Source organism: Petaurus breviceps, unplaced genomic scaffold (genome assembly GCF_028583685.1).
Source record: "Petaurus breviceps papuanus isolate PSGF00001 unplaced genomic scaffold, PetGlider_PUasm1.0 191, whole genome shotgun sequence".
NCBI lineage: Eukaryota > Metazoa > Chordata > Mammalia > Diprotodontia > Petauridae > Petaurus > Petaurus breviceps.
This window is the reverse complement of record NW_027185811.1, coordinates 2,290,221-2,313,664: the sequence shown is the minus strand read 5'-3', so window position 1 is coordinate 2,313,664 and position 23,444 is coordinate 2,290,221. Positions and strand designations below refer to the sequence as shown.

The following is a 23,444-nucleotide window of genomic DNA, read 5'->3' as shown; positions in this document are numbered from 1 at the left end:
TGCTATGGAGAGAAATGTAGAAGAAGACAGAGAGATGGAGGAAAGAGAGCAGAAGCAGAGAAAGGAAGGTAAGGAGAGGGGAGGAAATGGGGAAAGCTTGATGCTTAGAGTTGGAATCCTGTTGCTTGGGAGATTGTAGTCTTCAGAGCCAAGACTCTGAGGGAGGTGAACAGGGAAGAATTCCTGAAGGTCCTAGAGGTTCTAATTCTTTCTGAAAGAATACAGCAGTGTCCTGGTCAAGAAGGTGGAGATGATGGAGGCTATGGCCAACTGACAGTGCAAAAGAGTAGGCCCAATGAGCCCTGCTGTTTCACTCTGCAAAAAGCAGCACAGAGAAATCACCGGAGGAAATGGGGAGCCCTGCAATAATAGCACATGTGTTCAGCTGCTCTTCCACCTACGTTTCTCATATCCTCTGTGGAAATATTAACAATTTCTAAAGTTGATCACTCTCCTCACTGATGATGTAAATATATGTTTGTAGGAGAATGCTTCCTAAGTTTATGGAGGGAAAGAGGGAAATACTTTTGTTGTAAGTTTTCCTATTGTGCTATTTTGTTAAATGCTTTACACTGAAATAACTGTGTCATGTGGCTTTCAGTGGGGGCTGACAAATTCTAGCTTTTAGGACTGCTAGCTCACAGAAAATTCTGAACCTGGCATAGGGTACTCAACCTCCAGCAGACCTGGCCTGTGAGTGTAGCTGAGGTGGACTCTTCACTTATCAGGTGCTACAAATAAACGTATACAACACATTAAATTGCTTTGCTAAGGCAGGATTTCTTGTTATAACTATTCATTCTCCAATAAGGGAATGTAGATATAGCAGGCTATATTTGATATTCTGAATTCTTTGATTCTGGCTAACCAATAGTTATATCCACCTGACAATGTTCTCTTTTCTCTTTAATTTTATCTTGATCCTGCGGCAAAACTTTAATACCAATCCCTGATATCATAGTGCATATCCAAGTCTGTGACTTCCTTGCAGGAAATGTCAAGCTAGATTTTGTTTAAACATTTTACTGGAGCAAGATGTAGGTACACTCAGGAGAAAGGAAGAAGTAAGAAATGAAATGGTCTGCTTCATCCTTTACTCTATGATCATCACCCTTTTGCAACAAGTTACAGTTCAAACATGACTTGTGTGGTGGTAAATAGCATTTGGGGCAGATGGCCAAAAAAGGAAGAAAGAAAGAAGTTCTGAGGCTGCTGATAGTTTACAAAACTGCAGCATAAGCTTGGACAATATGTATTATCTTTATCCCCACCTCCTCATCTACTCCCTTACTTGGGGAATCAATTGTACTAATGTTCCATTACAATAAATTATAGTTAAAATTTTCTGATGATGTAGTTCAGTTCAGTATTCTAAAATTGGTCATAGGATCAAGTGAAATGCTTTGTCACTTCCCCCTTTCTGGATTTCAGTTTCTTCTTGTATAAAATGAGGGAGATCAGGGTGATCCCTAAATCTCCCTCTAACTTGAACACTTCAGACTAATTTTCAGAATCTCTACATTCTAGTCAGGTTAGGAAAGAACAGTGCCAAGGGTGTTAATTTATGTCATGATTTTCTCTTAAAACCAACCAACTACTATAATATGTTTAAAAGCCCTTTCCTCATCTCATTTCAAATTTGTTTTGCTGAGAGTTCAGAAGACAAAAACAACAGAAATAACCATTGTATAGTAGAGAAAATAATCTATTAAATTAAACACAACCAATGCTAGAATAAAGTCATTAATCAAGAGATTTGAAAACAGTAGGCAATCAAACCATTTAAGAGATGAATAATTTAAAGACCCTGTGAAGTTATCAATTTCCTATCAAGATTTAAGATCTTTTAAAGTAACTAGCAGATTTTTTTTTGAAATGTCAGTTAATTAAACAAGAGTTTTACTATATGCTCATTTTATTTGTTCAATTCTAAGGGAATAATTTATTACCAAACTTCATACATCACTAACTGAAGTTATATAATTTGAAAAATGATGATTTTTGAAACCAAATTCCCAGACACTATACAGCAACGGTGTTTGAATTATTTCTAATTTTTCTAATTTTTTCTAATCTAGGACACACTCTTCCTTGACAACTGAACATCAGACAATTCCACCTACCTTCTCTCCTTCTCGATGGGAGATACAGTCTTCATGACCTGGGGGAACATTCTCTTTTTGCTCCAATTTATGGATTTTGATTTCATTACCAGTATTTCTTAGCTCATTCTATAAAATAAAAATAATTTAAGTATTTAAAAATATTCTTAATGCTCCTTTCCTTTCAAGTCACACTCTCTAAAGAAACTCGTGATGTTAAAAAACAAAAGCAAAAAACCCTTCAAGCAGCTTCAAGTCACACCCAGCCCCCTGACTCTCACAAGTAAAACCCACAGATTAGTGAAATTACAAAAGCAGCTTTGTGGAAATACCTCAAAATTATGATTTTGTAAAATGGTCTAAATAGGATGCTCACTAGAACACAGACACATCAACGCATACACACAAAGGCCTTGTGATTCATACTCTTGGCAGCAGAGCTTGAGGCAATGTGAAGCTTGTGAATTTTGTCAGAAAGGACCATTCAGAAGCAAGGAAAAGGGAGATGCCAAATGCCAACAATCAATAAATGTACTAACCATATACATAAACGACTGGCCTGGAAAGAGAAGAGTTGATATATATATATATATATGTATATATATATATTTTTTTTTAAATTACTAAGGTAATGTTTACCGACACTGTAAAACAAACTTTGTTTTTCAGATGTTTTAAATAAGAAATTAAAATCAGGTCCCACAAAGTAACTATTCTAGTGTTCCCATAAAACACTCCAATTTGATAAAGCAGTATGGTACTCAAGTAGGAGACCCATATCCTCATTAGGCTTTGACATAACCCCAGGGGGTGGGAAGATATGGCTAATCTTACCCTCCTGTGCTAGCCGTGGAGGCTGGTTTCCCAAATAACCTCCTCCTCTTCCTTTCACCTGTTATCACCCAGTACTCTCCCTTTCCTTCTCCCCTGCTGGCCTCCTTTCTTCTGCTCTGAGTGTTAGGGCTGTTTAAACCTAATGAGGCCTCCCATATCAGCAGCTGTGAAATCAAAATCTACTTATTTCCAGTGACCCTGAGTAACATTCTGTTGTTCCCCGGATTACCTGTGGTGGGGTCTGTTTTCTAGGGCACTGGATAGTGAATAGCTCTCTATTCCCTTTAATTTTTGATGGGACAGAATGAACAAGCATGGATGACATAATTAGCATCAAAATTTCATTATGTTATCTTTCCCCCCCAAAATCAATCCCTCTTCTGCACCTCTGGCAAAGTTCTGGCACCGCCTTCTAGTACACCTTAGTGTCATTCCCGATTCCTCACACTCTCTCACTCTACACATGCAGTCAGTTGTCAGGTCTTGCTGATTCTGCTTCTACAATGCTTCTCACATTCATCCCTTTACATCTCCACTCAAACAGCTGCCACTCTAGCTCAGGGCCTCACCATCTTTCCTCCAGACCACTGCAATCGCTCCCTGACTGGACTCTGGCTCAAGTGTCTCCTTATTCCAATCTACCTTCTACGCAGCTGTCAAACTGATATTCAAGTCTGGACAGGTCAGACCATGCCCCTCCTTTATTCAGCAAATTTCACTGAATTTTCCTATTCACTCCAGGACCAAACATCATTTCAACTTTAGCTCAAACTTTTAAAATGTCTACTTTTGTGCAAGCTCACAATGAACATAATTATGCATGTGTATTGTGCAATTACATTTATTTAAATTCTTACTATGTATAATTTATATATTACATATAAAATTCAATCCCTATATGAACATGTTATACAAACACTCTCCCCACACACACATGCATATAAATATAAAATTTGTAAATATACAGATTTGGAGTGTGCTTCATCAAGTCCAATCTTGTCACCACCCCCCTTCTCTATAAACTTCAGTGGCTCCCTATTTTCTCCAGGAGCAAATACAAAATGCTCTGTTTGGCATTCAAATTCCATAACCTAGCTGCCTCCTAGTTTTTCAGTCTTCTTATACCTTTTTCCTCTGACACATTTTCTTTGATCTAGCAACACTGCCCTCCAGACTTTTCCACAAACAAGATTCTCCATTTCTCAGCTGCCATATTTTCTCTATCTTCCATTTCTGGAATGCTAACCCTCCTCTGCTGTGACTACTGACCTCTTGACTTCCTTTAAATCCCAACTAAAATCCTAACTTCTACAGGAAACCTTTCCCAGCCCCTCTTAATCCCAGCATCTACCCTTTGTTATTGATTTTCTATCTATCTTGTACGTAGCTTGCTTTGTCTGTATTTGTTTGTATGTCATCTCCTCCATTAGACTGTGAGCTCCTTGAGGGCAGGGACTGTCTTTTGCTTCTTTCTGTACCCCAGAGCCTAGCACAGTACCTCGAACATAACTGGTACTTAATAAATGCTTACTGATTTATTTTTGTTTTTAAATATGTTTATTGATATCTATCTGATTGCCTAAATTTCCTCTCAGTTTTCTAAATGCCTTCCCCCCCAAAGCCATCCCTTATAAACAAAGAATTTTTAGAATAAATTTATCTTCCTCCAATGTCCTTCCCTCCTCCAAGAGCCATCCTATATGATTTTTTTTGAAGAAAAAAGAAAGGAAGGGAAAAAATCAGTAACACCATAATCAATAAACTGACATAAATCTGTTTATTATTTCATAATTATATTATGAAATAAAACTGACAAAATTCAATTTTCTACACCCATGTACATCCCCCTTCTGCTCTTTAGGACCATTCTTATTCTTTTGTAATTGTATAACATTAATTTTTTAATTTTTCTGTGGTGGTTCATTTAATTTACATTGTCGTGATCATTGAATACATTATTTTGACTATGCTTACTTCATTTTGCATCAGCAAGCAGCAGTTCATGTAAGTCATTCTATGTTTCTCTATAGTCTATGTTTTTCTGTATATTTGTTGTTAGTTTTTTCCATTATATACATGTACCACAGTTTGTTGCACTATTACCCAGTAGATGGGCATGTTCCTGATTTCCAATTCTTTTCCATCACAAAAAGTGATGCTATAAATATATCGCTATTTATGGGGGCTTATTTCTTATCAATGATTTCTCCTTAGGGGTAGACGCCAAGCACTGGAATCTCTGGGTCAAAGGGTACAGATACTTTAATCACCTTATCTGCATAATTCCAAACTGTTTTCTAAAATAGATGTATAGGCATATCTCAGAGATACTGTGGGTTCAGTTCCTGACCACCACATTTCTCATGTCATTAGTGACTATGGTACATGAATGCAATGAAACGTTGATGTACTAGAAGAAATCATGAATATGATAAATAATCAGGGAAAGACTTCTATGAACTGATGCAGAATGAAGAAAAACAAAGAAAACAATATGCACAACTAAGACAATATAAACAAAAGCAACAATAACAAAACAATGGAAATTGAATGTGTTGCCTCAAAGATATGAGGTGAGAGACCACAGGTGAAAAACAGAGAGACTTTTTTGATATGTCGATGAATTTTATCGAACTTACTGCCCCACATCCTTTTTCCTTCTTTGTTAAATGATAAGTGAAATCTGAAATAACGGAGGAAACAAAGGTTTGAGCATATTGTTTGATTAAGCAATGCATGCCAACTGCATGACAAATTGGGACCAGGCCTCCTCACCTTGTCATTGGACCCTGAATAAAAGGGGAGACAAATTTTTATGCATTAAAAGAAAACAATAAACAAGACATAAACAGGATACAAGATTAAGTAAGATGATTTCTAATTAGAGGGAAGGTTAGGGGCTCTCAGTTGAAAGGAAGAGGACAGGTGCAATTCCCTGAAATCAGAAAATGAGGTAACCCCTCCCCCATCCATGTGTCTGTACTCAATCAAACAAGGCAACAGGAACTGACTAACAAGGACACGGCCAATTTTCAGATAAGATATATGGGTTGTTTGATAGGTTATAATTATGAGAAAACTCCTTGTATTAATCTTCAGATCTGACTGGATTTCTGGTCAGCATAACTTAGGTCCTTCATTAAGGGTTTTTAAGGAACTCAGAGGTCTCTCAGCTGTGCAGGGCTGGGTTCAAACAAGGCAACAGAGAGCTCTCCCCAAAACCTCTCCAAATACCTGTAAAAAATGACTCTAGGAGGAGAAGCTAAGTGGCACAGTGAATAGATCACTGGTCCTGGAGTCAGAAGGACCTGAGTTCAAATTTGACCTCAAACACTTAACACTTAGCTGTGTGACCTTGGGCAAGTCACTTAAACCCCAATGCCCTGCCTTCCCCCCTCCAAAAAAACTGACTCTAAGGGCAGTTAGGTGGCACAGCGAATAGAGCAACAGTGCTGGAGTAGGGAGGACCAGAGTTCAAATCTGCTCTCAGACAGTTAACACTGACTAGCTGTGTAACCTTGGGAAAGTCACTTAACTCCAATTGCCCTGCCTTCCCCCCTCCAGAAAGACAAAAAAAAAAAAAGAAACTCTAAACAAATTATAAAGCAGAAGAACCAACAAAAACACAGAGTGAAACAAATTTCCTGTCCAAGACAATCTGGAAGGTCAACAGGAAAGGTCTGTGGCACAAGGCTGTGCCAGCACAGACTGGGGCCCCAGCAAACCTGGAGCAGGCCTCAGGAGACTGAATCACTGGCAACAGAGGCAGTTTCCAGACTTCTCAGTCCACAAATGCCAAAGACAACTCAGAAGATCAATAGGAAAAAGCTGTCAGATCTGGGTGAGAGAGGACTGCAATTCAGCCCTGGTCCCAGCAAACCAGGAACAGGCTATGGAAGTGACTGAATCAGCAGTGGTGGCAGTGGCTGTTTCCAGAGCTCTCACCCCACAGATGGTAAGGGAACCAAACAATTGGTCAAAAGGATATCATAGTGGGCTCTTTGCTGGCACTGAGGCAGGATTCTACTGCTTTGCCCATATTTGGATCTGGGTCACAGTCTTGTGTGGCAATTCTGGGGCAAGAAGGAGCATTGGCATAGCAGAGTTTGTGACAGCAGTAGAGAGGGAATCATCCTCACAGTTGCAGGGCAGAAAAGAATGCTAGTGGTCACTCACTGACCAGAGCACATGCCAGGAGAGGAGTAAATACCTCTCTTTGGATCATACCACTTTGGAAGAACTGAAAACTTAGAGGTCCCTACAAGTATCTTTGAAAACAGCTACACAAAACCCTTGAAACTTGGGACAGTATGCCCTCCACACTGGAAGTAGAAACCTAACTTAACATAAGGTGAAAAAATCAAGCAATAGGCTGGGAAAATGAACAAACAATGGAAAAAAATCAGATTACAGAATCTTACTTTGGCAACAAGAAAGATCAAAACACTCAGAAGAAGACAGCAAAGTCAAAGCTCCTACACATCCAAAGTCTCCAAGAAAAATATGAATCAATCTCAGGTCATGGAAGAGCTAAAAAAAGGATACTGAAAATCAAGTAAGAGAAGTAGAGGAAAAACTGGGAAGAGAAATGAGTGTGATGCAAGAAAAGCATGAAAAACAAGTCAACACCTTGCTAAAGGAGACAGCAAAAAATACTAAAGAAAAATAACACTTTAAAATATAGACTAGACCAAATGGCAAAAGAGGTCCAAAAAGTCATTGAGAAGAATGCCTTAAAAAGCAGAATTTACCCAATGGAAAAGGAGGTCCAAAAGCTCAATGAAGACAATAATTCCTTCAAAATTAGAATGGAGCAAATGGAAGCTAATGACTCTATGAGAAATTAAGAAATTATAAAACAAAACCAAAAGAATGAAAAAATGCAAGAGAATATGAAATATCTCATTGGAAAAACAACTGACCTGGAAGACAGATCCAGGAGAAATAATTTAAAAATTGTTGGATGATCTAAAAAGAGCCTAGGCATCATTCTTTCAAGAAATTATCATTACTTCAGAATTAGATTGGAGCAAATGGAAGCTAGTGACTTTGTGAGAAATCAAGATGCTGTTAAACAGATCCAAACAAATGAAAGAATAGAAGGTAATGTGAAATATCTCATGGGAAAAACCACTGACCTGGAAAATAGATCCAGGAGAGATAATTTAAAAATTACTGGACCACCTGAAAGCCATGATCAAAGAAAGAACCTTAGATATCATCCTCCAAGAAATTCTCAAGAAAACCGCCCTGATGTTTTAGAACCAGAGGGCAAAAGAGGTTGAAAGAATGCACCGATCACCTCCTGAAAAAAATCCCAAAAACGAAAACTCCTAGGAATATTATAGCCAGGTTCCGGAATTCCCAGATCAAGGAAAGAATATTACAAGCAGCCAGGAAGAAACAATTTGAATATTGTGGAAGCACAATCAGGATAACCCAGGATCTGGCAGCTTCTACACTAAGGGATCAAAGGGCTTGGAATATGATATTCCAGAGGTCAAAGGAGCTGGGATTAAAACCAAGAGTCACCTACCCAGCAAAACTGAGTATTGTGTTTCAGGGGAAAACATGGTAATTCAGTGGAATAAAGGACTTTCAAGCATTCTTGCTGAAAAAATCAGAGTTGCATAGAAAATTGACATTCAGATACAAGAAGCAAGAGAAGCATGAGAAGGTAAACAGGGAAAAGAAATCATAAGGAACTTATCAAAGTTGAACTATTAACATCCCTACATGGAAAAACAATATTTGTAACTGATGAAATTTTTCTCAGTATGAAAATAGCTGAAGGGAATAGAAATTATATATATATATATATATATATATATATACACACATACACACACGTATATATATAGGAGGGTATACATATGTGAATGTGTGTACATATGTCTACAGGTATACATAGACAGAGGGCACAGGACCAATTTAATAGGAAGGGATGATACTTAAAAGGTGAAATTAAGAGGTGAGAGAGGAATATAATGTGAGGAGACGGGGAGAGACAGAATGGGGTAAACTATCTTATATAGAAGACACAAGGGAAAATGAAGGGGAAGAATAGGAAGGCAAAAGGGAATGGGTCAACCTTATTCTCATTGAATTTGGCTCAGGGAGGGAATGACATACACACTAAATAGAGTATCTCACCCTACAGGAGAACAGGGGAGAAGAGGATGAGAGAGGGTATGATGGAAGGGAGGGCAGGCTGGGGTGGGGGGAAGTTGGAAGCACTCACTTTTGAAAAGGGACAGGATCAAAGTAGAGAACAGAACAAGTGGGAGGTGGGATAGGAGGGAAATATAGTCAGTCTTTTACAATATATATACTATGGTAATGTTTTGCATAGCTACACACATACAACATATACTGAATTGCTTATCTTCCCAGTAAGGGTAGGTGACAAGTGAGGAAGGGAATGAATCTGGAATTCAAAGTTTTAAAATCAGATGTTTAAAAAAAAAAAAATATATATATATATATATACACATATACATACTATTATTAATACTACTTTACATGTAATTAGAAATAAGATATACAGGCACTGGGGCAGAGATCCACCATGCCCTAAAAAAACTAATTAATTAATTAATTAAAAAAAGAGAAATTATCAAGGAAAACTGCCCTGATATTCTAGAACCAGAGGGTAAAATAGAAATTGAAAGAATCCACCGGTCACCTCTTAGAAAAAATCCCCAAAAGAAAACTCCCTAGGAATATTATGGCCAAATTCTAGAATTCCCAGGTTAAGGAGAAATAATGTGAGTAAGGTAGAAACACAATCAGGATAACACAAGATCTAGCAGCTTCTACATTAAGGGATCAAAGGACTTGACAATATTCTGGAGGTAAAAAGAGCTAGGATCAAAACCAAGAATCGTCTTACCCAGCAAAACTGAGTATAGTAATTCAGGGGAAAATATGGACATTTAATGAAATAGAGGACTTTCAAGCACTCTTGATGAAAAGATCAGAGCTGAACAGAAAATCTGGCTTTCAAATACAATAATCAACAGAAGCATGAAAAGGTAAACAGGAAAGAGAAATCACAAGGTCCTTATTAAAGTTTATCTGTTTACATTCCTACTTGGAAAGACGATATTTGTAACTCATGAGACTTTTTTCAGTATTAGAATAGTTGAAGGGAACATAAATATATATGTGTGTGTGTATGTATGTGTGTATGTGTATACATAGACAGAAGGCACAGGGTGAGTTGAATATGAAAAGAAGATATCAAAAAAATAAAATTAAGAGATGAGATTGGGAGGATAAAGGGAGAGATAGAATAAGATAAATTACCTCACACGAAAGAGGCAAGAGAAAGCTGTTACAATGGAGTGGAAGAGCAGGGAGGTGAAAGTGAGGGAGTCAACTTTACTCTCATTGGATTTAGCTTAAGGAAGGAATAACATACACACACAATTGGCTATCTTACCCTACAGGAAAATAGGGGGTAAGGGGACAAGAGGGGAAGATGATAGAAGGGAGGGCAGATTGGGAGAAGGGGTAGTTAGAAGCAAAGACTTTTGAAAAGGGACATGGTTAAAGGAGAAAATAGAATAAATGGGGGGCAGGATAGGATGGAGGGAAATATAGTTAGTCTTTCACAATATGACTAAAATGAAAATGTTTTTGCATAACTACACATGTATAACCTATATTGAATTGCTTGTCTTCTAAATGGGGATGGGCGAGGAAGGAAGAAGGAAGAGAGTCTGGAACTCAAAGTTTTAAAAACAAATATTAAAAAACTGTTTCTTCATGCAACTGGGAAATAAGATATACAGGCAATGGGGTACAGAGGGAGGGAAGGGGGGACGGGGAGGATAAAAGAGAGGGAAGACTGGAGGAAGGGGTAATCAGTATGCTTGCCATCTTGGGGTGGGGGTAGGGGAGAGATGGGGAGAAAACTTGGAACTCAAAATCTTGAGGAAATGAATGTTGGAAGTTAAAAAATAAATAAAATTTAATTATTAAAAATACGAAATTATCAAGGAAAACTGCCGAGATATTCTAGAACCAGAGGAAATAAGAATTAAAAGAATCCACTAATCACCTCCTGAAAGAGATCTCAAAATAAAAACTCCCAGGAATATTACAGCCAAATTCCAGAGCTCTCAGGTCAAGGAGAAAATACTGTAAGCAGCCAAAAAGAAACAATTCCAGTACTATGTAACCACAATCAGGATGACACAAGATTTAGCAGCTTCTACATTAAGGGATTGGAAGGCTTGGAATATGATATTGTAAAGGAGCTAGGATTAAAACCAAGAGTCACTTACCCAGCAAAATTGAGTGGAAAAATTGAAGAGAAAAAAATTAATTAACAATGACATAAGAGGAATTTAATGTTTTGGGTTTTTTTGAGGGGAGAAGGCAAGGCAATTAGGGTTAAATGACTTGCCCAAGGTCATTAAGCTAGTAAGTGTCAAGTATGTGAAGTGAAATTTGAACTCAGGTCCTCCTGACATCAGGGCTAGTGCTCTCTCCACTACACTACCTACCTGCCCCAATTTAATGCATTCTTGAGAAAATATCAGAGTTAAACAAAAAATTTGACTTTCAAGTACAAGGCTCAAGAGAAACATACAATGGTAAACAGAAAAGAGAAATCATAAGGGACTTATTAAAATTGAACTGTCTACATTCTTACATGGAAAGATATTTATAACCCATGAGACTTTTCTCATTATTAAAGTAGTTGGATATATAGATAGAGGGCACAGGATGAGTTGAATATGAAGGGATGATATCTAAAAAATTAAATTAAGGGATGAAAGAGAAATATACTGGGAGGAGAAAGGGAGAGGTAGAATGAGGTAAATTATCTCCCACAAAACAGGCAAGAAAAAGCTTTTACAGTGGAGGGGAAGAGGGGGGAGGTAAAAGGGAATGAGTGAACCTTATTTTCATTGGAATGGCCTTAAGGAGGGAATAACATACACACTCATTTGGGTATGGAAACCTATCTTACCCTACAGGAAAGTAGGAGAGGAAGGGGACAACAGAAGGGGTGGAGTGTAAAAGGGAGGACAGACTGGGGGGGGGGGGGGAAGTAATCAGAAGTAAACACTTGGGTCGGCTAGGTGGCACAGTGAGTAGAACACCAGCCCCAGAGTCAGGAGGACCTGAGTTCGGATCCGCCTTCAGACACTTAACAACCACACACACAAAACTAGCCGTGTGACCTTGGGCAAGTTACTTAACCCCAATTGCCCTCCAAAAAGCAAAAAAATGAAAAATAAATGTTTAAAAAAAAAGAAGTAAACACTTTTGACGAGGGACAGAGTGAAAGAAGAGAATAGAATAAACAGGAGGCAGGATAGGATAGAGGGAAATACAGTTAGTCTTTGACAACAGACTATCGTGGAAATGTTTTGCATGACTACACATGTATAACCTATATCGAACTGCTTGCCTTCTCAATGAGAGTGGATGGGAAGCAAAGAAGTGTGAGAATCTGGAACTCAAAAGTTTTAGAAATGAATGTAAAAAAAATTTTTTACATGTAACTGAGAAATAAGATACACAGGCAATGGGGTTTAGAAATTGTAATGCGAATGTAAATTTGGAAGATCTTCCCTGCCCCTAGGCTAAAGTGCACCTGAAGCCTGGGGTGGGAGGCTTGTTTTTCTGTAGATACTTCTTGATTGGCCAAGTGAGTCAATAAGGTTGTTACATTCTCTGAGCCAGGAGAAGGCTATATAAGCCCTGATGTGTAGCTTTGTTTTGGGACTCACTTTGAGAAGTGTTCTGTGATTTGATCTGAATTCTGGGAAGCCGTTGTTGAGAGTCCCCCGGCTTTGAAAAACCCAGATGTGGAAACCCAGATGTTGACTGGGTATGGATGTAATGGTTGGAAAGTTTGGAAAGCTGTCTACTTGATCTGTTTCTCTGACTTGATAATTCTGTCTGTGTATTCTGAAGTTTGGAGTGCTGACCATTTTCCCCTGAACAAGGTAAACGATATATGTCTGACTGATTAAAGTAAGCTTGTTAACCCATTTTGAGTTGCTTTCCTTTATTAAAGCAGATCCAAGAACCTGTGGTAGCAGCAAACCCTGAGGACGCCGGGGTGCTTGCTGCTACAGAAATATATCTTGCCCTACAGAAAAATAGAAGGGGGTGTGGATGAGAGAAAGAGTGGGGGGAGCGACAGGAGGGAGGGCAGATTGAGGGAAGGGGTAATCAGACACAAAATACTTTTGAGGAAGGATAGGATGAAAGGAAAGAAAAAACAGAATAAACATGGGTAGAGGGAATAGGATGGAGTAAAATACAGTTAGCCATAGTAACTGTGAAAAAAAATTTTTTGAAGCCAGTTTCTCTGATAAAGGCCTCAATTCTCTAACATATGGAGAACTGTGCGAAATTTATAAGTCATTCCCCAATTTATAAATGATCAAAAGATATAATCAGTTTTCAGATGAAGTAATTAAAGCTATCTATAGCCATATGAAAAAATATTCTAACTCACTATTGATTGAAGAAATGCAAGTTAAAACAATTTTGATCTTATTATAATAAATATATTATAATAATATAATAAATATGTTATTATGATAAATATATATATATAATAAATAAATAAATAACTTATTAGATTAGATAATAAGACAGAAAAGGTAAATGACAAATATTGGAGGGGATGTGTGAAAAATGAGACATTAATGTACTATTGTTGGAGTTGTGAACTGATTAAACCATTGCACAAAGCAATTTGGAACTATGCTCAAAGGGCTATAAAACCATGCATACTTTTGACATAGTAATACCACTAATAGGTCTATATCCCAAAAGAGATAAAAAACAAAAAAGAAAAGGATGTATATGTACAAAAACATTTATAGCAGCTCTTTTCTGGGGGCAAAGAACTAGAAATTGAGGGGATGCACAACAATTGGGGAATGGGTGAATAAGTTGTAATATGCAATTGTGATGAAATACTATTGTACTATAAGAAATGATGAGCAGGATGCTCTCAAAAAAAAAACTAGGAAGACTTACATGGGTTGATCCAAAGTGAAATGTAATGGATACAAAGTAACAGCAATATTATAGGATGATCAGCTGTGAATGACTTAGCTATTCTTAACAATACAACAATCCATGACAACTCTGAAGGACTTAAGATGAAAAATGCCATCCATTCCCAGAGAAAGAACTGATGATACCTGAAAACAGACTGAAACAACTTTTGTGTTTTTTTCCCCATTTTATTTTTCTTAAGGGTAGTTTTTTTTTTTCGGTCTATGTTTTCTTCTACAACATGACTATTATAGACGTTGCACATGACTACACATATATAACCTATATGGAACTGCCTGCCTTCTCAATGAAGGGGGGCAGGGAGGGAGAAAGGGAGAACTCAAAGTTTTAAAAACAAATTTTTAAATATTGTTATTTACATGTAACTGGGTAAAAATTAAATACTAAATAAATACAAAAACCACAATACAATAAAGTTTTCCCACAATTCCCAGGAATAATAGAATAGTTTTCTAACAAGACAAAAACTGGATTAGACCCATAATGAAAAAGAAAGAGAACTGAGCTAGATCCAGAATTGAGTCAGATGATGGAGTCAGTTTGGTTCACATAATTCTCACAATTCCCTCAGTTATAAGGGTTGGTTCTAGAAGGGATAAAGGGAAAGACAGAGTGGGAAATATCGGTTATGTAAAGACAAACTATATCAATAAAGTATTTTAAAACAAAATATATTGTTGTGTATACAAAATGTTATTAAATGAACATGTATTCTAGCTTTCCTTGAAAACATTTCCTACTTTACTATTCATTTTTCCTCATCCCTTTTATAAAATTATCATGAGTTACAGGGAACCTAAAAAAAAAATCAAATAACATAATTCATCAGAATATCCAAGAAAATTTTCAAAGAAGATACTGGATGCAAAACCTAGGAAAGTTCTGAGTCAGGGTCAACATATGGATTAAATGTAATTTCAAGAAAGAGATTATAAACACAAAGTCAGAAGCCAGGGCTTGAGGCAGAAAATAGAAATCACTCAAAGGCAGCGACTCAGGAAAGAGGTGTCTTAAATGCCTACAACAAAATGGATACATAAGCTAAAATACATAACTTTACAGTGGCTGAGGCAAAAATGAAGTACTATTTTTCTGAGGTGATTTCCTTCAAACTGGTCTAAAAAGCACAACAAACATTTTTTTTGTTAAGGAGTTTCCTAGCTCCAGAATTCAATAAATATTTGTTGAATGCTAAATGGCTGAAAAGATAAATAATGTAAGACACATACCATACAGTTTGTGGAATTGCCTTGTTTGGACACAGCTGCCTGGTATTTAGCCATCCTGTCTTTTATTGATGTTTCAGAAAGGCGAGGGATCTCTAGACTTTTTTTACTCTCATTTTTCTCTGAACTAAATGTAGATGATGACAACTGACCTGGAAAAGGCAAATAAATAGCATCTTTTTTTTGCAAGGCAAAATAATAACACATTTTTAGTGGTTGACTCAAGGTTCTAAATTCTGGGATGTTGTTATATATATAATGGTTAATTCTCTCTATTAAAGTACAAAGAAAGGAACCAGAAAGACATTTATGACCCACAAAAAATCCCATTCACCCACTTACTTAATATTAAAAAGCATTTTCTTACATTGTGCAATAATTAATAAACATTTAGTAATCATTTCTTTGGGGATGCCTTACCCTGCAAAAGATTAAAATTATACTAAATACATCATATTTTAATGTTGCACTAAATTTTATCAAGTCTTTTATAATGCTTACCTTTGGCACTCTGAAAGGTACAGTACATAAATACAATTCACATTAAATTGCTAGGGAGGTTCATTAGAGACTGAAAATTGGTGAATCTTTTGGCAATTAAGTCCTTTGAGGCTAGCCCAACATTGCCATGTAGCATTCACAGTGTAGACTTTTGGCACACATTGTAATAAAGGGCAGGGCAATTAAGGGAGAAAAATTTTAAATTGAAAAGTCTGAAAATACAAAGAAGTCATCTGTGGAAAGAATTATTAAATGTAAACAGACAGGATTTTCATATGATGGTCTATTTCCCTGTCATCCCAAACCTTCAAGTCAGACTTTTCAAGAGAGATAATATATGCAAAATACTTTGTAAACCACGGAGCACTATATAGATGTCAACTATATTTTTCCCCTGCCTATGCTAGCTAGGAGTCCTGAATGTCTCACTACTATTTAGAACTTCCTGAATAACTCATATACACATGATATTATCTTCTTACCAGGGCCAGTTTCCAAGTCTTCCAGAGAAAGGCAGTTTTCAGAGATCCTTCTTCCACCTGCATTTCTGCTTTGGTCCCAAAGAATCTATTTATAAAATAAAATGCAACAATAAGTTTTGCAGAAGAGATGAGGAATAGTTGATATGTAATGTTCAGAAAGGTACAGGTGCTACTGGTCAAATTCCTTGTGTTTGGTCTAGAAACCAAGCAAGCATTAAATGTGATACTGACTTTGAGAGAAAAAAAGAACCAGTTATTATCATGGACACCAAATAAACCAGAATATACTTAGGAATCTAAGAAAATTCATTTTAGTCTTTTTGGTCTTTGAAAATGGTATTCAGCACTAGAAGCCAACTATATAAAGTAAACAAACTATTTCACCATCAGCTCCCAAAACTTTGATCAGTGCCCTGTCTAGTTAGTACCTCTAGTAATAAAAGCTAACCAGTATACATGAAAGGCTTCAAGTCCCAAATACCCTGGGCATACAGCTTTCAAAATTAACTAACAAACCCCCAATGATCCCTGGAAGTTACAGACATTACTTTCATTCTTATTTTTTAAAAAACAAGGGGGTAAGTTTTATTGGTGTCTTTTATTTTTAAAATTATTTTTGGAGACCTCCCTGCCCTCACACCTTCTCTGTAACAAAGAAAAGGAAAATCAATGGATAAGAATATTTGATAATGTATACAGCATTCCATACTAGTTTTTTCTCTTTACTACCATCCCTGACCCATCTCTCTGCCAAAAGGAAACACCTATCACTAACTGTTAATAAAAATTTAAAACCTTGATTTCAGATAACTCTAGCATAGTTTAAGAAGCTGAAACCATTAGTTTTAAAGGAATTTTTCTCCCTTGAGATAATGAGAAAGAACACTTTGATGCATCTGTTATTTCATTTTGTTATTAGTAATGGAAATGACTTCCAGATCTAAATAGCCTTCTCTATTTTCTCTGCTGATTTCCTGTCCCATACCACTAACTGCCTCTTAGGCACAACCAATTGGTTGTCCCCAAGGAATCTAAAATTCAGCATCTCAAGCTCTGTCAAAAACAACTCATTATCTTTCCCCAAAAATTCTCACCTCTTCCATGCTTCCCTATTACTACTGAAGGCACCATCATCCTTCCAGTTATTCAGGTTCATAACTTGAGTGATATCTTCAACTCCTGACTCTCACTCACCCCATACATCCAAACAATTGCCAAATCTTGTCATTTCTACTTCCATCACATCTCTTCTCTATGTCTCCTTTCTGCAACAGTTTCCTAATGAATTTTCTTACCTTATCTTTACCCATTCAATTCTGTCTTCCACAAAGTTGCCACCTGATTTTCCTAAATTGTAGGTCTGACCATATCATCCCCCTAGTCAATAAACTCCAGTAGCATCCTGTTACCTCCAGGATCAAATAGAAAATCTTAATTTGGCTTTTAAAACTGCATAACCTTGGTCCTTCCCTTCTCAGTCTATTTACACTTTACTCCTCTCCACATACTCTGTGATTCTTGGGATACTTGTCTCCTTGTTGTTTCTGTGTCTCTTAGAAACTTTGGCTTTCCTTATGGTGCTAATCAAGCACCATCTTCTGCAGGAGGCTATTTCTGATGCTCCTTAATGTTACTGCTTTCCCCCAGAAGGTTACAATATATATAATTTTTACATATTTATTTGTACTAATTATTTCTGCCAATAGAATAGAAATACTAGAAAAAAAACATTTTTATCACATTTTTTTTGTATCAGCAGTACTTAGCACAGAGCCTGGAAGACAGTAAGTGCTTAAGAAATGCTTTTTTATTAGTGCAGATACTTCTTCACCAATGCTGACTTAAAAACCCCTCTATGCTTTCTTATGTTGTAAAGTCCTTATTGACGTTTTTCCAAAAATCCTTCATAAGGAATATATGCAATATGCTTACTATCCTCTCATTCTCTCAATAACCTTAAGGTTACTAATATAGTTCTGGGATTACTCATGACCACTTCCTTGATAAAACATTTCATGCCATGTCTTGATTAGAAGGTATAGGCTACTTATATCCACCTTGGGTCTTTTTACCACTGAACTTCAGGTTATCTGCATTTCTGATTCTTCTAAGATTATGGTGTTTTCTCACTCAAACAAAAGAGCATCACCAGAATACTAGAATTGAAAAGGTGGTCTTTTCTGATAGCAAATCATTTGGGACCACTGAAAATGCTATGTAGTTTCCTAAGTGAATCTAGCCCGATTTTTTCATATTCAATTCTGAGTTTGGCAGCTAATGGTTGATTAGCCCCTCTTTCCTCCCCCAAAACAGCTCATAGTGTTATTTATTGATTCAAAAGGTCTTTTTGCTTTCAATTTTATTAATCTCTTCTTTGACCTTTAAGATTTCTATTTAGCTGTTTATTTAGGGTTTTTTAATTTGTGGTTTTCTAGTTTTTTAGTTGCATGCCTAATTTATTAATCTTTCACCTATAAATGAAAGGGTTTAGATACATAAAATTTCCCTTGATATGCTGTCATTATCTTTTTTTTTTTTAAGCAATTGGGGTTAAGTAACTTGCTCAAGGTTACACAGCCAGTTATTTCTGGGTGTGGTGCTAAGTATTTTAGCCTGGATTCAATCCCCCAGGTCATCCTGACACTGGGGCCGGTGCTCTTACTGTGCTACCTGGCCGCCTCGTGTTATCATTATCTTTAACAAAGTTACTGACCCATTATTCTTTAGAATTAAGGTAATCTCCCATAAATTTTTAATATTTTCTTCAGTAGCCCTTTATTGAACATAAATTTAATATGTTATGATTCAGAAATGATACATTTAATATTTTTGCTCTCCTGCACTTATTTCCGAGGCTGTTATGCCCAAATACATGATTAATTTTTGTTAAAGGTACTAATGCACAGCTGAGAAAATAAATACTTCTTTTTCTTCCCATTTATAATCACCAGGTGTTCATTATACCTAAGTTTCTTAAAAGTCTATTCAGTTCTTTCACTTCTTTTTCCATTGTTTGGTTATATTTATCTAGGTCTGAGAGGGATAAATTGAGGTCTCCCACAATTATAGTTTTACTGTCTCTTTTGGTAGAAACTATAACATTTAGCTTTTCCTTTAAGTATTTAGATGCTTTACTCTTTGGTGCATATGTTTTACATTGGTATTAATTTATTGCATTCTTCTTTCTTACCCCTTAATTTTATTTATTTTTTTAGGCATCATCCCATCATAGTCAACGCACAGCCATGTTCTCTATATATACTCCTTATAACTACTCTAATAATGATAAAGTTTTTAGGAGTTACAAATACCTTTCCATGTAGGAATATAAATAGTTTAACCTTATTGAATCTCTTATGATTTCTCTTTCCTGTTTAACTTTTTAATAATTCTCTTGAGTTTTGTACCTGAAAGTCAAATCTTCTATTCAGCTCTGATCTTTTCATCAGGAATGCTTGAATGTTCTCTATTTCAATGGATGTATATTTTTTTCCCCTGAAGAATTATACTCAGTTTTGGTGGGTAGGTGATTCTTGGTTGTAATCCTTTGTCCTCTGGAATATCATATTCTAAGCCTTCCAATCCTTTAATGTAGAAGCTGCTAAATCTTGTGTTATACTGACTGTAGTTCCACGATGTTTAAATTTTTTCTTTCTGATTGCTTGAATTACTTCTCCCTTGACCTGAGAGGATCTCCTTGATCTGGAATCTGACTGGGAGATTTCATTTGGGGATCTCTTTCAAGAGATGATTGGTAGATTCTTTCCATTTTTATTTTACTCTCTGGTTCCAGAATATCAGGGGCATCTTCCTTGAGAATTTCTTAAAAGAAGATATCTTAGCTCTTTTTTTGATCATGACGTTCAGGTAGTCCATTAATTCTTAAATTATCTCTCCTTGATCTATTTTCCAGGTCGATTGTTTTTCCAATGAGAGAGTCCACATTTTCTTCTATTTTTTCATACTGTTTCTTGATTTCTCATAGAGTCATTAGCTTCCATTTGCTCCATTCTAATTTTTTTTTTTTTTTTGCTTTTTGGAGGGGGAAGGGCAGGGCAATTGTGGTTAAGTGACTTGCCCAAGGTCACATGGCTAGTGTTGTGTCTGAGGCTGGATTTGAACCCAGGTGCTCCTGACTCCAGGGCTGGTGCTCTATTCACTGTGCCACCTAGCTGCCCCTCCATTCTAATTTTGAAGGAATTATTTTCTTCAGTGGGCTTTTGTACCGCTGTTTCCATCTGGTTAATTTTACTTTTTAAGAATTCTTATTCTTAAGTAAATTTTTGTACATCTTTTCCTATGTGGTTAATTCTGCCTTTTAAAGAGCTCTTCTCTTAACTGTATTTGTGTGTCTCTTACCATTTCTTTGGCTTATTCTCTTTTTTAAAGTGTTATTTTCTTCAGTAAGTTTTTTTTCTCCTTTACCAATGTTGACTCTTTTTTTTAATCATTTTCTTGAATCACTGTCATTTCTTTTCCCAATTTGTCCTCTACCTCTCTTATTTGAGCTTTAAAATCCTTTTTGAGCTCTGATATTTTTTGGGGGGGGAGGGCCTGAGACCAATTCACATTTTTCTCTGAGGCTTTGGATGTAGCAGTTTTGACTTTGTTGTCTTTGTCTTAGTTTGTGTTTTGATCTTTCCTGTCACCATGGTCAGGTCCTTTTTTGTTGTTCTTTATTCATTTTCTCAGCTTATTTTTTGACTTTTAACTTGATATTAAAGGGTTTTTTTGGGGGAAGGGGTCCTGCTTCCAGGATGGAGGGAGGGCACTATCCCAAGATACAGGTTTTTTGTTCAGCTCTTTTCAGAATTAGTTCTGTGAGGTGTGTAAGTTTTCAATTCTTCCAAGATGGTATGATCTAAGGAGAAGTGTGTTTACTCTTCCCTTGGGCCATGTTCTGGTCTGAATGCACAAGCACTCTTCTCTTTTCCACTCTGAAACTATGACCAGGGTCCCCCTCCCTGTCCTGGGACTGCAAACCAGGATTATGACCCAGATCCATGTATGAGTAATGCAACAGAGTCCTGCACCCAGTGCCAGCAAAGGAACCCTTATAATCTCCTTCTGACCAATTGTTCAACTCCCTTACCTTCTGTGGGCTGAGAACTTCAGAAGCTGCTGTTGTGAGTTCAGGTGCCCTCAAGGCCTGCTGCTGGCTTGCCTGGGCATTGCCAGCATTAGATTACACTTCACTTTTACCCATGTGTATCTCCCCTCCTAGGCTGCTATGGGCTGGAAAGTTTTTACTCCATTCTTTTCTGGGTTCTGCCACCCTAGAATTCATTTTCTGGTGTTATTTTAAACGTGTCTGGAGGAAACAGTGGAGAGCTCAGGGAAGTCCCTGCCTTTATTCTGCCATCTTGGCTCTGCCACCCCAAAACTCCTTTTTCAACAAAAACTACTGAGAAAACTGGAAAGCGGTCTGACAGAAACTAGGTATAGACCAACCTCTCATCATATGCAAGGATAATGTCCAAATTAAGTCCATGACATCATAAACAAAGTAGAGGAAGGAATTACCTCTCAAATCTATAGATGGGGAAGTTTATGACAAAACACAAGATAGAAGGGATCACAGAAGGTAAAGTATACATGTTATGGTATATGAATGTGATGGAATGTGCATTAATGTGCTATAAGAAATGATAAAGAGGATGGTTTCATAGAAACTTGGACTGACTTACGTGAACTGATGCAAAGTGAAGTGAGCAGTGAAGAGTTTAAGTGTTTTCTGGTACATGAGGTTTCTGGACTCTTGGCTTCTTCATGGTGGCAATAACATTGCATATGTTTCTAAACTTCTCTAAGTAATGTTGAAACAATGATGTTTTGCAAACTAGTTTGTCTTCTAAACTGAAGTGTACCTTGGCTGGCAAGAGCAGAAATGGCTTTTGGAAAAATCTCGTGAATAAGATTAATCTTTCAGTGATAAGAGACCAGAAAGTTTCCTCAACTGTAGAAAATGTATTCATTTGTATGCATATTTTACCAAATTTTCCTAACCATGTCATTAACCAAAATGATTTAAAACTCAAAACCACTTTAAATCCAAAGACTCCAGTTTCTGGGATGAGAACTCACTCTTTGACAAAAACTTCTGGGACAACTAGAAAACAGTATGGCAAAAACTAGGCATAGACCAACATCTTATACCGTGTACCAAAATAAGGTCAAAACTGATACATAATTTGGACACAAACAGTGAAACTATAACAAATTAGGAGAACAAGGAATAGTTTGCCTGTTAGATCTATGGAGAAAGGAAGAATTTATGACCAAACAAGAGACAGGGAACATTACAAAATGCAAAATAATAATTTTGAGTACATTAAATTAAAAAGGTTTTGTGCAAAGCCAATGTAACCAAGATTAGAAGGGAAGCAGAAAGCTAGGAAACAATTTTTACAGTCAGTGTCTCTGATAAAGTTCTCATTTCTAAAATATATAGACAACTGAGTCAAATCTATAAGAATACAAGTCACTCCCTGATCAAAGGATATGAACAGGCAGTTTTCAGATGAAGAAATTGAAGCTATCTACAGGCATATGAAAAAATACTCTAAATCACTATTGATTAGAGAAATGCAAATTAAAACAAGTCTGAGGTACCACATCACACCTATAAGATTGGCTAACATAAGAATATAGGAAAATGATAAATGTTGGAGATGTGGGAAAATTGGAACACTAATGCATTGTTTGTGGAGTTGTGAACTGATCCAACCATTCTGGAGAACAATTTGGACCTATGGCCAAAAGGCTATAAAACTGCACATATCCTTTGATGCAGCAATACCACTTCTAGGTCTGTATCCCAAAGAGATCGTAAAAATGGGAAAAGGACCCACATGTACAAAAATGTTTGTAAGCAGCTCTTTTTGTGGTGGTCAAGAATTGGATGTTGAAGGGATACCCATCAATTGGGGAATGGCTGAACAAGTTATGGTATTTGAATGTAATGGAATACTGTTGTACCATAAGAAATGGTAAGCAGGTGGACTTCAGAAAAACCTGGAAAGACTTACATGAACTGATGCTGAGTGAAGGGAGCAGAACCAACCAGCAGTACCGTGTTTCCCCGATAATAAGACCTATCCCGAAAATAAGCCCTCCCCTTACTGTGTAAGATTCCTCTAAAATAAGCCCTCCCCTGAAAATAGGCCCTATTGAGATTGCTACTGTAGTGAAGGTGATCCCCTGCGCTACATGCTACATTACGGTACCCTCTGTATGCACCG

General features: G+C 36.8%; 1 protein-coding gene across 2 annotated transcripts in view; it reads right to left on the bottom strand.

Annotated features, from left to right (window-relative positions):
• LIMA1 (LIM domain and actin binding 1) overlaps nt 1-23,444 on the bottom strand; it is a 121,676-nt gene that overhangs the window by 22,493 nt on the left and 75,739 nt on the right. Inside the window, exons 5-7 of one of the 2 annotated variants that reach the window (XM_069092569.1) lie at nt 16,204-16,288; nt 15,224-15,372; nt 2,124-2,231 (exon numbers count right to left, since the gene is read on the bottom strand). In XM_069092569.1, coding sequence (XP_068948670.1) covers nt 2,124-2,231; nt 15,224-15,372; nt 16,204-16,288 — 342 coding nt within the window. The remainder of the gene's footprint in view (nt 1-2,123; nt 2,232-15,223; nt 15,373-16,203; nt 16,289-23,444) is intronic. The other variant, XM_069092570.1, reaches the window with a different exon arrangement.